Below are 15005 nucleotides of genomic sequence, written 5' to 3'. Positions count from 1 at the left end.
TAGTATGTAGTGTAGTGATACGAAACAGTATGTGATTTGGAACGTGAATAACTTCTTAGAAATGGTGCAGACATTTGCCCTCTCATCTTTGATTAAAGCATCTTTGTTGGTTCCATGTGTTTTTCCATAGCGTTAACAGCAAATAAAAATATCCAATAAGGTGGTAAACTCACAAAACTTCCTACAGAGCAGAAAAAGATATACTATTCATCTGCTTTCTCAGCCGTATTTGTACTCATCATGACTAGTGTTTGAGCAAATGGTTTCATTGTTGTGTGTTTGGGGCCTGCAGGATTACACACACACAATGTCTCACTGTGTACAGTTTATATTTGAGCACATAATCCCTCCCTGAAGATAGCCTGGCTCCGCCCGCCTACCTACTTCCGCCCAAATTTCATTTTCCCTTCAGTAGTCAGTCTGGTGATGGGGCGTATTAGTGAGATTTTTCCGAACAGATTTCTGAGTATCCAATCAGCGAACAGAGGAAGTGGCTGAGAACGATGACGTCGAAGTCGCGCTCCAGTTTCAGTTGAATGCTGCGTTCCTTTACGCTCGGAACTCGGATATTTCCGACTTGGTAGTTCCGAGTTCCGACCTGTCTGTGTTCCAGTGCATCTGCTCGCGAAAGTATGGACGCCTACAACCTTTCTTGTCCAAATAACTAAACGTTAGGCTCTAGCAAGTTACCGTTGCCAGGTACCGGTAGATCCATAGACTACAATATGTAGTGAAGTCGGAAATTTCCGAGTTCCCTGAACGCACCGTCAAAAGCCGGCTCACGACCAAACGTTATGCGATTGGTTGGCTAATCCAGAGTGGCACTGAGCAGATCCAATAGTTTTAAACTTCAACAGACACCCGCCTCCAAGTGAGTGAACGTTTGCCAATTACAGCACTTCCAGACCTTCTGTACAAATGAAATGAAGTACGATGGTCTGGTAGCGCCAGGCTACCCTGAAGACATATTGTATGTAAAGGCAAAATAGGCTTATTTGGTTTCAGCATTGGCCTGTTTAAATGTATAAAATGTATTGTATTTATGGTTTTTGATTTGTAAGGTAAACTGTTTCCATGGCTTGAATGATAAACCGCTGTGTTGGTTTGTATAGTAATGAGCAATAAAATAAATTAAAAAATTAAAAATTAAAAGACAGTGGCTAAAAATTATATCCAAACAAGAGGCTTACTATTTTATACTATTTACTGTAATTTACCTCCACGTGTTTTAGAAAAAAAGAGGCCTTTATTTCTTTTGACAATATACATTTTCTGTGCTGAAAAGTTAAAATATCTACACACAGGATAAGCGTCAATAGCACAGGATAAAAGGTAAAGGCCACAAGGAATAAGAGATAAAACCTTTGAACACTTCCTGATTACAAATTGCCTTTGCTTAAAAAATTAAAATTAAAAAAAATTGCTAAAAAAAACAAATGCTAAAAATGAAGAGCGTCACAGAGAAACATCAGATATAATACAACGTAAAGAGGTGAATAAGAAGAGGATAGCAAAAAAAGAACAGCAGAGATTCTCAATACAACATCCCAGAATGCATTTCTCCTCAGTGGCCTTGTCTGATGACGATATCCGACATGTCATCAACCCTCACCAGCTCTAAATTCTGTAAAAAGCAAAACATATTCCACATTACACACCATGATAAATAGAACTGAACACTTTACATTTCCCTCAATCTTTACTGAGAACATTTCCAGTTACTCTTGTAAGACGAGGTCAAACATTTAAGGATTCGTACACAATTTCTGCTTTACAAATCCCTTATTACTTCATATGCAGCAGAATATATGAAAGTAATGGATTAATCATACTCATATTCATATGAGAGCACTAAAAGTGTGTTATTATCACTGAATTTAATTAAATGGGACTAATGATAAAAAAAACAATTTGTTACCTGGACTTCAATTTTCATATCAAGTTGGATGTTTAACACAGGAATAGCAAGCCATTTTTGCTAAATTTACTTATTGGCTTTTTAGTTGAGTTAGATGAGAATATTAAATGAATACTACTCTTGTGTCTGTGGGCTACATATGAAGCAACAACTGGTAGCTGCTAAGGTATGCAAAATGAAAGGAGAAGTTACTGCTACCAGTCACAAGATATTGTGGCACATAACACTCCCCCCACCCAACAACCGGTCAATTGGCAGATTTAGTTACACATACATATTTACAAAATGAACCAAACGCACCTTTTCGTTGGCAAGATGAAGCAGAGCGACAAACGCCAGAGGCACCGACAGGTTCTGAGCCATCGTGTTTGGCAAACTGGACCAGCACACAGACAGGCAGCAAAAGAGAGAAAGACACAATAAATGGTATATTCCAAAAATCAAGCTGTTCAAATGTAGTGCAGGAAGTAGTATTTAAGTTCTGGAGGTTCACTTCAAGTTTTTTGGTTCAAAGATCTTCATGGGATTTGAGAAGAACCCAAATTCCAACAGCCAGAATAGGTAAAACACAACTTGTGCAGATATGTGCTGTATATTTGCAATGCAATGCTCTTTTGGTGTGTGCCATTCAGTCATTATTATTCCTCATTAGGCCTCTGCCATGGCAGGCATAGGTAGGAGGTCTGCTGGTACCTTTGAAGCAGCGCCTGTGTCGTCTGACTGAACACTTTCTCCCCGCACACCTCTGCTTTCTCCGCCTCCTATAGGGAACATTAAAGCACAACTCATGTAACACATGTACAAACAGAAGCGCACATAGACACAGCTGAGTCTCCCACTGGCTACTTGTGAACTCTACCCTACAGGTTTGAGTGTTTGTAGACCTAAAACTGTTGAATTTACCATCTTATACACCTTCAGACAAACAAAGGGAATACATGGCTGTTCAGTCACTTGTACCTCTGTGGGCTTTCCTGGGCTTTCAGTCAGAAGACTCCACATGCTGTTCTTCAGTCTCTTCATGTCCATTTTCTTTGCCGTCTTAGCATAGTTGATCTCAATCTTGTTGACCTTCACAAACAAGGGATAATGTTCATTGTTACAATTTTACATTGAGGAATGATGACTGTAGCTCTTGTCAGGAAATGGAATCTTGCATAGTAGGATGAATTATCTTAGATCAAAAAGCAGTTGCAGTTACTATTGGGCAAAGTTTCCTCATGGGTTACAAAAACATGAACACAAAAGCTTTTGAGCAGAGTGATGCTCTGTCTAAGGGTGCACTCAAACTAGGCGTTCACATTGTGCCCAAGCACAATTGATGGCTAAAGTCCAGTTTGTTTAATCTGTGTGAGTGCTCCGTGCCACGCTCAAGCAGGGCACATTTCCTGGTTCTAGCACAGTTAAAGAAGGTGTGCTTCGGGCACGGTACGGATGCTAACATTATAACATAAACTTTATATAATACCTTTTTAAAAAAACAATTGGACACAAATACACTCCAAAACCTGCGTGTATATAGACGTGGTGACATATTGGCTTAGGGCAGTGAGGAGGAGCACGGCACAGATCAACTGGGCCAAGTGTGTGAGTGTGTCCTTAAAGCCAGGACCTGACCTAGCAGCTGCTGTTACTCACCCTGTGTGGCTCTGGCACCAGGTCATCCTCCCCGTAGGTGGAGACTGCGGCTTGGTCTTGGTAGAGTGGAGCTATGCTGTCACCTGAAGGCTGGGTTTCGTCTGAACCAGCAAAGCCTTCCACATCGTCGTCACTGTCGCCACCCTGACCAGCAAGATGGATAAAGACGTTCATGTCATTTTTATGATACATGTGATCAATAGTTTGAGGAGAAGTCCTTGTGGTCATTGCCTAGTTAAAGCAGATAGAGGTGAACAAGAATCAAATTAAGGCTATAGTGCGTAACTTTTTTATATAAACGAATGACGGTTACATTCAAGCCATCTCCAAAAGGAGGTAACACGATGTTGTTTAAGCCTGTTAGCTCCACAAAAAACTATGCATTTCTCGGTATGGCAGCGTTTACAAACTGGCGTCTCCCTCCGACACTGGTTGCAGGAGCTCAGAAATATCCCCAAGAAATGCGCCTCAGAAATGTTTCAGTTGTTGATTCTTCTGCTCGGAAACCTGGACGTAAGCCTACAGTTACATATGAAATCCATTCGCGATCACCAAAGGCTCTTATGTAGATGCACCGACAGCGTTGTAATCACCCAGAGAATTTCTCATGGGGGAGGGGGGGGGGGGCAACAGAAGTTACGCACTATAGCTTTAAGAAAAGCAAATGAAAGCCATTCCAAAAGACATTGATAGAGTTCACACCTGGAGTCCTGGACAGAAGTTGGCTGTGTCGTTGGCGTTGTTGTAGTCGTAGTCTCCGATGCCTTCTCCCAGCTCTCCAGACAGCCTCTGCTGGCCTTCTTTACTCAACTACAGGCACATCAACCAAATACATTATTCTCAGTACAACACAAATCAGGTTTTATCGGTCACAGACACTCTAATGGCTACATTGTATGGTGGCTGACAAAATGTCACAAATAGGTGAAAATCCTATTTTAATATTATTTTTTTTAGATGACGTTGCCGCACTGGTGATTGCTTCAGTACATATTCCTTATGTTTGTGTTGACTGTATTAATAAATATCATGTCATACTTCCATCAACATGTGACTCATATGAAGGATCTCACATATTGGAATATGACCCCAAAGATCCACGTGTTACTTTTAAATAATCAATCAGCACTAGGGGTGTGAACGTTTACAAAAATGTCTAACCGTGTACACGACGGAATTATTTTCGTGTACACGGTTAACCGTGACATCATTGTCCTCGTGCACCCGCCGTCTTGTAGGCGCGCGCACACACACACCCACACACACGTGCGCGCGTTTGTTCGCCTGTAAACACACAGTTGACATGAACTACGCTCGTTTACACACCTCTTATAATAGGTCCATGGCACGCACACACACACACACACACACACACGTTCGCCTGTCATGTGCGCCGTCATTATCGCCCTTCATTAATTCCCTGATTAATATAGCCTATCGCACATTTCTACATGTCCACGTTTATGCAGGTTGAACAGGTGTTTTAAAGTTCGGGCTACGTACGAGTGTAGTTCATGTCAACCGGGTAACTTTAATCTTTAGATTATCTTTCATCACTCTTCCGTGGCTGTGAGTCGAGCCCCAGCACGGCGACTCCCCGTGTGTGTGTGTGCGCTGATACACACACACACACACACACACACACACACACTCGCCGAGGGACAGACCGCTTCGGCAGACTAGCTTTTATCATCCCCAATTAGTTTATTAGTGATGTAAAATCAATAAATGCGTGTCTCCAGAACATATTAAACATTTTGAAAAAAAGAACATTTAAAATTTGAAATTCGTTTATTGATTTTTCCTAAACGGTCATGATTTACTAAACGGTTACACGTGTACACCCCTAAGTGTGCATTCATAGCAGAGCTGCAGTCCAATACAGGGCTAAGAGAAGCAGTGTCTCATTTACATTCAATGACCCAAAGACAAACTCTACCTCTCTGCTGCGCTGCAAAAGGAATGGACAAACTAAACGTCTGTGTGTGTGTGCCTGTGCATCTCTACTGTCAAACTCTGTCACTCACCGAGCTGGAGGGTTTGAGATTGAGCTGGGAGAGCGTCTCTGGGGGAAACTGGAAGTCTGCTGGTAGAGTCGTTTTCTTATTGCTGGCACTGAGGGCTGACTTGCTGTTGGTAGTGGCAGCCTGTGCAATGAAAACAGACAATGTTAGATTCAGTTGAGATGAAAATAAATAAATAAATAAATAAATGTTACTCACAAGCTCTTCATTTTGACTGCATTTAGACATTTGGCCAGTGTCTCAATGGACAGGGATGTCATTCTGTAGCTGACATTTTTATTCGCAGATTCTGTGTCGTATTGTACTGAATTTGATGATTAGATCAAACAACGTATTTGTCTCATATGCATTGTGAAGGAATGTGCCAAGCTATCACCCGAGAGCCTGTGCTCTGATCAGAAAATGGAGCTTTTGTGACACATACAAGACAGATCATCTGGAAAAACATAGAATTGTTCGATAGGTAAACCAACCTCTGGTTTTGGAAATAGTTCATGGAACGGCTGAGATATAATAGAGTCCCAGAGCTGGTAACTGTGACACAAGCGCCATCAAAGATAATTGTGCTGAATGTGGTGTTGCTATGGCTACTACATCTAAATATGCCATGTTATAGCCTTAATGCCTCCACAGTTGAACATATGAAACATGTTGAGAGACAGACCACCTCTGACTGATGTCAGGCGTACAAACCCTAGGTCCTCTTTCTGTCACAATGTAAGCATACACATACACACTTATCAGTTTTGCTTCAGTGCACATAATGGAATCTAACATTAAACTGCAATCGCATAATCAGTCAATATCAACATCAATCAAGAAGAATGTTATTAAAGGGGCGCCCTTAGCTCAGTTGGTAGGGCGTCCCCCCCATGGATCATAGCAATAAACATCAGGCAACATTAATATAAGATAAAGTATGTTGTGTTAGGATTGATAAAAGCTGCAGCAGCTCTTACTCTTGTGGTGCGGAAGTAGGTGTCAAAGTTGACATCGTCATTGAAGTCTATTTCAAAGGACTTCTTGGGCTTCCTTTTACGTGGCTCCTTGTCAGGCAAATGGTCCACTATAGAAGATATAAGGTGCACATTACGCTGTCAGTGTAAGACAGCATACTGTACAATTACATTCCTGGCATTACATATAATGGGATGGCTATTATATCACACATATCTACATCAGCCTGGCATTCTCAACATACAGACTGCAGAAAGAGGAAATGCAGGAGGTGGCTGAGGCTATTTTAACCTTCTACTCTGACACCACCAGTGTCTCCATTCAAATATGTTTGAACTACAAACGTTGACTCACACTTGTGCTTTGGTTTGAACTGCCAGTAGCCGGGTCCAGCCCACGTGGCCATGGTTTTGGGGCTGAAGTATGAATACTCCCTGGGCTGAGAGGACAGCTGCAGACACATGGTGGCAATGTCTCCCTCTCCGATTGGAATCACATCCCTGTACCGAGCAACACACTTGCAAGCTTAAATAGGCATTAAGATGAAGTGTATCCTTTTGTGTACATTACATTACATGTCATTCAGCAGACTCTTTTATCCAAAGCGACTTACAACTGGAGCACACATTCATGCACCGATAGCAGCAGCTACCACGCAGGGTGCACGCTAACTATCGGGAGCAATTAAGGGTTCAGTGTCTTGCCCAGGGACACTTGGACATGAGACGGGGGATCGAACCACTGACCCTGCAGTTGTGGGTCGAGAAATGTGTAAAGAAGTGAATCCACGACCTCACCTTCCTCTGCTGGAGCCGGAGCCCTCACAGCCCTCCTTGTGCTCCTTGGATCTCTCCTCCATGTCCCCGCCTCCCTCCTCATAGTCTGCGTCAAAGTCTGGAGCGTCGTCTTCTTCAAACTCGGGCTCGGGCTCAGCGTTCACGTCAAACACGTGCTCCCCCTGCTTCATCTTGTCCAGGAGCTGGTTCATGGTCTGAAACAGGACATCAGCAGTCACACAGATGAGACACATGCTAGAGGAGTGTCCTGGATTTGTCATTGTTGCCTTCGCAGCACGTTGAAGAGCACATTTTAATTTATTATACTGGGCGATACATGTGTTGGCATTTGTTCTTTAGGGTTAGCTCGGTGTGTTAGAGCCCTACGTGTGCTAAGCGATTATTTACCCGGCACTAGGGTTTGTAGGCTATGCATACTTAACTCTGGTTGTCACTTTTTTTTTAAAAAGGCAAATTTGGAAGGATTTGAACTGAAGATGAAATTCAATGAATTTGAATGCAGCCGATATCATAAATGGTAATGCCCTCTGTGTAGAAACCAAAATACCTCCATATAGTGCTTATGAAATATCTATGACATATTACAAAGACTTATGTACATTCAATTTACAGCAGTTTTTGACAATACTAAATTCAATGCTTTTTAATAACCATTAAACACATTTAATTTCTGCTACGCCAGACAACCATAAACATTGAACCATTCGGAAAATAACAAACGAGGTTACGTTGGGAGAAGACACTAGACAACATATAACCACTTCTGACTGATTGTGAAGTATTGTGACCTGCTCAGGGTTCCAGCTGGTGAAGGAGAAATCCTTCAGCGAGGGGCAGATGGAGCTCTTCTCTTGGGAACGCTGCAGTCCGCCTGTCACAAACACAGCACAGAAAGATGGGTTAGCATGTTTCTATTGAGAACCAGCTCAAATTATACACAGTGGCACAACGGTTAAGACAAAGACCGTGGACAGTGTTCGACAGCAACCTCATGCCGGCGTCTGTACGTCTGTCTAATCTGAACATGGTGAGTATCGTAACAGATAAAAAGACTGTGAATGAAATAAAAATTAAAATTCCAGCATGCTGATTATTGTGTTGACCTTTGAATGGGGATGCGGACACTCCGTGTGCTGGTGGGGGAGAGTAGTCGGGTGTGGACTGCAGCAGGGTCATGTAGGAGGGGAACAGCAGCTCACAGCGACTGTTCTCACTGAAGAGGACTGACAGGAAGACGCCCGCCGTGCTGCTCTCATCGAAAGAACACGCCATCCGATGAAACATGGGGTCAATCTGGAGGGGTGTATGGTTTGAAGTGACAGTGTACCATGTTAACAGCCACAATGGAACCTAGATCAAAAGTACTTGGCCTGAAACAGACTTCAGGGAACAAAGTCCTGCCTTTATGTTCATGTCTATATGAGCAAAGCACCAGGATGAGTCGGGTATCACGGATAAGCAGGCAAATTATAATTTTTTTGATCCATGTCCAATCATTTATCTTAATCCTCATCCGTGAGACATTTCTGTGAATGGAAGTCGATTATGGCATTTAAATCAATGATTGATTGATTTGCTGTAACTGCAGATATAGATCACATCTTTGTTACAGTGATGTCTTTACGTTAGTCACTTCTAACCGGTGGTCTCTTGTCTGCACCAAGACTCAGCCAATGAACCAATGAGGGAAGGTATCAGGAGATCAAATGTGGGATTGGTCAATACTTAAACTGTTCATCTTGTTCAGCAGGGGACATAATATGGGCATTTGGCCGTTGTTTGTGATCAGGAAGGTTCCAGGAACTATGGAACCAGAGGTAATAAACTCAGGAACTACCCGGTGGGCTCCAAATTGCATTTGAAGGACTATTTACTACAAAGTTTCACCGTCAACTGCTGACCTGACATGCATACTAAATGGATGCAAGTCCTCTTTGCGGATCTGTGTGCATGCGGATCGTGTTCAAAACACTGTTGTCAAAATGCAGAAGGTTTTTTTTTAAACGCAAAAGGAGAAACTTGGGGGACAGCATACCTCACACTTCCTCTCAGAGTCTGCACTGTTGATGTTGCTGAGGTTCTGTTCTACGGTCTTCTTGGGAGGCCTCTTCTTCCTCGGCTGCTTGGCGGTCGCTTCACTTCCACCAGCCCCTTCCTCCTCCTCTGGACCTTGGGCTGCATAGGCAGCAATGGAGGAGAGAGAGAGGGAGAAGAAGAAGAAAAAAAAGCAGAACAAATTTAAAAAATGCTCAAATAACAGCAGAAGGTTACACTCAGTGCGTTTACATTTTATCGAATCTTTGAAAGGCCATGTATTCTCAGACAAGTGACGCGGTCCGTTCGAGTGGCAAGTTCGGTATACTGTATGTCTTAACCCATTGATGACGGCTGCTGCGCGACGCCACATTGTATCTCCTGCCGGCTGCTGCGTAGCGCAGCATTGTTACTTTATCTGATTTTCATGGCGTGCACAGCATAAAATGCACCGTCATTGGTTCAAATACACTTGAGGTGGGTTTTGTTGATTTTTTAAGACCACGTGACCACCCAAAAGTTGTGTGGTTTGCCGAAAATCACGTCAATAATTTAAAAAATAAATAAATATAAAAATAAATACGCCGGCTGTGTACTACAGAACAGTTAGTGGCGTTTGGTGCGCAGAATCAAGGTCTACTATGCTGACGAAAATCACACAACATCTATTTATTAACAATATTTATGAATTTAGGCTATATTTTGCTGCTCCAATTCAAATTCAGAATTTGAAAAGTTTCAGTTTCGTTTTCATCTCCGTGGTATACAGCCGTTTGGACCAGCTGATCGGCTCCCGACAGCCAGAGTCAGTCTGCGTTCCAGTTGTACTGGGAAGTCGTATTTATGGTGCCAGTGATAACTGAACTAAATAATAAAATAAAGCTATCTCCTCCTTCCTATGTCTGTCTATCATTATCCCTCCACTGCACACTCAGTCACTACTATTCATGCTAAAAGGAAGCAGGAATAAAACCTAATTTAGCACATTATTTTAAAATATTTTATATTATTTATCATTATTTTTTCTCCCCCATCTAATTTTGACGATTTTTAGAAAAATGTGTTGGTTTGTAAGCGCTAAGGGAGCATGTTTAAATAAAACCTGTGAACCTTAACTTTTAAATGTATTTTATTTCATGTTTCTATGTGCTACACAGGCTTAGATATTAAGGTTTTGGTAGACTTGACAATTCGTACAATTTTTTCAGAAAACCCTCAGGCATTAAGGACATGCATCCTAGATTGCCATAGTCATCAATGGGTTAATCCCATCTAGTTGTCCCATGGAAACGCACTGAATGCAGAGTAAAAAGAATTGCTAAATGCAGTCCTCACTCTCTCCAGGTTTGGTCTCTGCCCCCAGGCCACCCAGCACCCTGTAGGCGTCGGCATGGACAGCATCCACCCTCACAGCGTAGATCTTGGTACTGGCGTCTAAAGTGCCAGCAGCCACCTAGAGGAGGACACACAGGAAAAAAGATTTGATTTGACACACACTACTTGTGTATTGAATAAGACTATTTCATAGATAAGTCAGCTTGGTTTACACTGATCATACTCTTTTTTCCCTTTCTTTTTTTAATAAATAAATAACAACAACAGTCCGTCTGACAGTGTGTCTTCATAAGGTTAACTCAGGATATTGTAGACTTTAACAGAATTAGCGGATCGATTTTCTCATCAGACAAAACAACATAGTAGGGCAGCATCAGGGTTTTCTTTAATGATCTTTAAACGTCATTTCAGACACAGATGCTCTACTTCCCTGGATTTAAGACCTTTAATAACAGACAACTTTCAGGACCTGCGGGCACTAGAAATTGCCCATGTCATTTATTTATCACCATGGCTGTTTGTGTGAAGTAAAGTGAGCTGGATTTTCATCACTCATCTAATGTCAAGAAAAAAAAACAACAACATATCTTTCACACACTTAAAGGCTTACTGTGATGTCACAGTAAGAGAAATGTAGGGTTAGACAGTGAGACCATAAAATACTCTATCTGCCTTTTCTCAGGCTAGGATGAACCAATTTCAATTTTTTTTGCACATTTATACTACATAGGATCTCAGAATTCAACACACCTTCATATTCCCACCGGTGAAGTAGGCCTTTAAGACTACAAAAGTTTTTTTTATGACTAGGAGAATAAAGAGGGAAATAGCTAGAAGAGCTAATGTATAAATCAGTTCTATTCAACTTCTTAAATTAACAAAAGGTCTAAAGACAGTGGAAAATAATAATAATAATCAACGCTCGAACCTTGAAGTTGGTGAGCTCAGAATCCTTCTGTTTGAGAATGTCGGCCATATAATCAATCAGATGCAGACCAAAGGCGTTCTTGGTAGTGATTTTCTGCCAGAGAAGGGAGAAAGATAACATTATTCTTTGATTTTTCCCCTTTAGCTCATAACATTATTTATCTAAAAAGCAATAGATATATATATGCATCTTCAACACAGGGGAAAAAGTAACTTGAAAAATGCATCCTTCTTGAAACACTCAAAGCTTAATACCAGACCCTATATGTATGTATGCATGCACACATTTCACATATACTTACATTCTCAGTGGAGAGTTTTATGCAGGTGGAGTAATGCTCTGAGATCTGTGCGTTAGACAACTTTGGCACGGCGGCTGGAGTTCCCGTCGCACTGCATACAAAAATGGGATCATCTTTAAGCCCTCACATTAGATAGACAGGTAATAGCTGCCAAAAGCCATGATTATTTTGTTATACTGTTTTAGAGAACTTGATCACTCCTTCAAAACTAAAATGTGACTTTTTCATTTTGAAGCCATGCTTTGATTTTGAGTTGGAAATATTAGTTGGACATATTAACAGCACAAACCTTGTCAGTGAACTATGGAGGGCAAACCATTTTTTTTTTTTTTTTTAATTGTTCATTAATCCTAATCCAGGTCAAATGTTCAATTAATGCTGATATTGATTTGGGGTGAAACTGCCCAGCCCGACAGATGCCCTGCGTTCCAAATCGCATACTTTCTACTATTTAGTATGGTAGAAAAAAGATTTAGTATGTCCCGTGTGGCCAGATTTAGGATGGTTAGAAAGACCCGGATGTCTGCTACTTCATCCAGCCAAGATTTTTAGTGTTGAAAACTGCATCCTATTTGGCTGATTCTGACCCATTATCCAGTGCGAACCTGAAGTGACGTCACATCAACGGAGCGTCCATATGAAACCAAACGAGGATACGACGGATGATATAAAAGCAAGAGGCAAGATCAAGGCGCAATGTTATGATGAAATAAAGTATGTCCCAATAGTATGCCTGCATCAGATTCCTTTTATCGTCGGATGTAGTATGTAGAATAGAAAAAAGAAATAGTATGCGATTCGAAACGCAGGGTTAGCCACAGCATCTTACCTATGAGACGCAGAGTCATTGATGGAGGAGTCGGTGGCAGTCTTCAGGTCGATAACCCTTGACCTGCGGCGCTGACGTCGCTCCTGCTCGTCATCGTTGCCGGGGAAGGCAGCCAGCAGGGGGGTGCTGCAGGCCGCAGGAGAAGCCTTGTTCTTCAGGGAGGACGAGCCCCATCCTGGACGCATCCCGGAGATGGGTGTGGAGGCTGCACTCATCTTAGCTTGGGAGACAGACAAACATACAATTACAGAGGCTACACCGGCCCAAGTTTCACCTTCAAGAAAAAAATAGCTAGGGGGCGCCTTTAGCTCAGTTGGTAAGGCGTCCCCCTCCCGGGCCGGGCCCAGCAGCAGACCCGGGTTCGATTCCCACCCGCGGTCGTTCTCTGCATGTCACTCCCCTCTCTGCCCCATTTCACCTCTGTCTCTCTGCACTATCAATAAAGCATAAAAATGCCCAAAAAATATCTTAAAAAAAATAATAAAAAAAAATAGCTAGAATCATGCTTCAATGCTAAGAAAAATAATTGTGAGAAAAAAAGAGGTAGCAACACATACTAAATGCATTTGTACTTTACTCATACTGTATTGTGAGGTTTCAAAGAATGGAACATGCTGCTGTGATAGTGTTGACTTTGACGATCGTCATTGGCGAAGGTTTATGATATACTTTGCCATGGAAGCTAAGATGATAGAATGAAATGGGAAGGAAGGGATTTCAAATGCAATGATGCTGCATTCCATACAACTCAAAAGGTAGAGGATTTCCCGGTTGTAATTTCCCCAAAGCGTTCCAGACAACTGGAATGCTGTTTAAAGTCGGAGTACTCGGAGCATATCCATCTACCCCGACTTTGGGGTCGGGAATCGGGAGGTTGCAGCTGGGAAATCCTCCACTTCAATAGTTGTATTGAACACAGCATAACACATGGGTAACTACCAGTCTTAGAAATGTGAAAACTGTGCAGGTTTATCAGCTCCTTAATAGTTCAGTTGAATTTTAAAAGCTAAGTTTGACATCTTTCAATCCTTAGAGAGCTGGCATGCAGTAGGGTACCACATATAAACACAAGGACTATAGGACCCAATTGGAAACTTCAAGATAATACTGTATCATATGAGAGCCTTGAGTGCCAGATGAAAAAACTAAAGAAATATACTATTATACTAAACATTTAAAGTTATCATTAAGTTAAGATACATACATAGGCCTACATACATACATAGATACTATACATGTAGCCCAACAATGATCCATAATAATGTCGTTTCTGTGGTCTCTGAAAGGGGCTTATCACCATAATAAATAACACGCTTTGACATACTTTAGCCTCAATAGACCAACCGTTTCCCCAGGCACAGATAATGCAAAATAAATTCTCAAATATTATTTTAGAAAGTGATGCTGTGTGGTTCCTAAGTAGTAGTTCTTAAGTTCCTAACCCCGTTATTTCTCATTTAGTGCAAGAACGACATGTATAAAACAAAGGGACTCCAGTTACCTTGAAGTTAGATAGCCTACAAATAAGTTATAGAAGTTAACGCTCAAATACTTTTAGAGAAAGCAAAACACAGCACATTTGCAAAGCTAAATGGCCTGTCTGATCAAGCGTTCAAACCACACAGAACAAGCAAAAGACAAACGTTGACCCAACTCAATTAGGTGATACCTCCGCCAACTTCACATGCAATTTAGCACAACAACGCTAGCTTCGGCTAACATTAGCTAAAATGATCGTGTTCTCGTTGTTATCAAGCCTAGTTACAGAAACACAACACAACATGTCCGGTTCACTTTACTTACCACCAAATTCTTAAATCCGATTAGTTTTTTTTTGCAACTCGCTACAATTAGTAATATGCCATACAAGGAGGGAGCATGGAAGGGAGCAAGCTTTTAGCTTTTCTTCCTGTTAAGCGTTTTGAATTTTTTGCGCCGAACGGTTTACGTGATACCATGTACGTCATGACGTCACATCACGCCCACCACCCCAGGGTTTTCATGAAGTGGCTCCTCTAGAGCTAGGGTGACTCGCCTAAAACCCACCTAAAAAAATCACACAGAAAGATTAAAATGAACAGATAAGATTTGTTAGAGCAAATGGGATAGATTATGAATTGATGACCTATATAGCCTATGTGTTGAAAATGGAATGGAGAGGAAGGGATGACAACGATGATAAAAACAATAGCTGCTCACTAGATGGCAGTAAATAATAAAGATGCAATTCAGGCAAGTTTCAGG

At 41.6% G+C, this 15005-nt stretch overlaps 1 protein-coding gene across 1 annotated transcript; it reads right to left on the bottom strand.

The window, feature by feature from the left end:
• Window positions 1-1305: 1305 nt before the first annotated feature.
• On the bottom strand, window positions 1306-14673 carry ncaph (non-SMC condensin I complex, subunit H). Its single transcript, XM_080051769.1, has 18 exons — window positions 14565-14673; window positions 12762-12981; window positions 11933-12023; window positions 11632-11724; window positions 10704-10821; window positions 9370-9509; window positions 8438-8627; window positions 8123-8205; window positions 7335-7528; window positions 6892-7037; window positions 6540-6646; window positions 5584-5703; window positions 4259-4366; window positions 3557-3700; window positions 2879-2989; window positions 2612-2679; window positions 2219-2294; window positions 1306-1624 (listed from the first exon to the last, which is right to left on the bottom strand). Exons 2-18 carry the CDS (start codon window positions 12974-12976, stop codon window positions 1565-1567), a joined length of 2064 nt encoding a protein of 687 aa, XP_079907895.1. The 5' UTR covers window positions 12977-12981; window positions 14565-14673; the 3' UTR covers window positions 1306-1564.
• Between the last annotated feature and the right edge of the window lie 332 nt (window positions 14674-15005).

Source organism: Ammodytes marinus, assembly GCF_949987685.1.
Source record: "Ammodytes marinus genome assembly, chromosome: 2".
NCBI classification, from domain to species: domain Eukaryota; kingdom Metazoa; phylum Chordata; class Actinopteri; order Uranoscopiformes; family Ammodytidae; genus Ammodytes; species Ammodytes marinus.
This window is presented reverse-complemented; position numbering and strand designations above follow the sequence as displayed.

What these genes read in the sequence shown, in the direction of transcription:
- ncaph (XM_080051769.1), bottom strand. Translation starts at nt 12,976, where the DNA reads ATGAGTGCAGCCTCCACACCCATCTCCGGGATGCGTCCAGGATGGGGC. An exon ending in AGAGACCAAACCTGGAGAGA is followed by an intron (nt 9,510 to 10,703) that starts GTGAGGACTGCA and finishes CTGCCTATGCAG; the next exon opens with CCCAAGGTCCAGAGGAGGAG. An exon ending in GTCCGCATCCCCATTCAAAG is followed by an intron (nt 8,206 to 8,437) that starts GTCAACACAATA and finishes TGTTTGTGACAG; the next exon opens with GCGGACTGCAGCGTTCCCAA.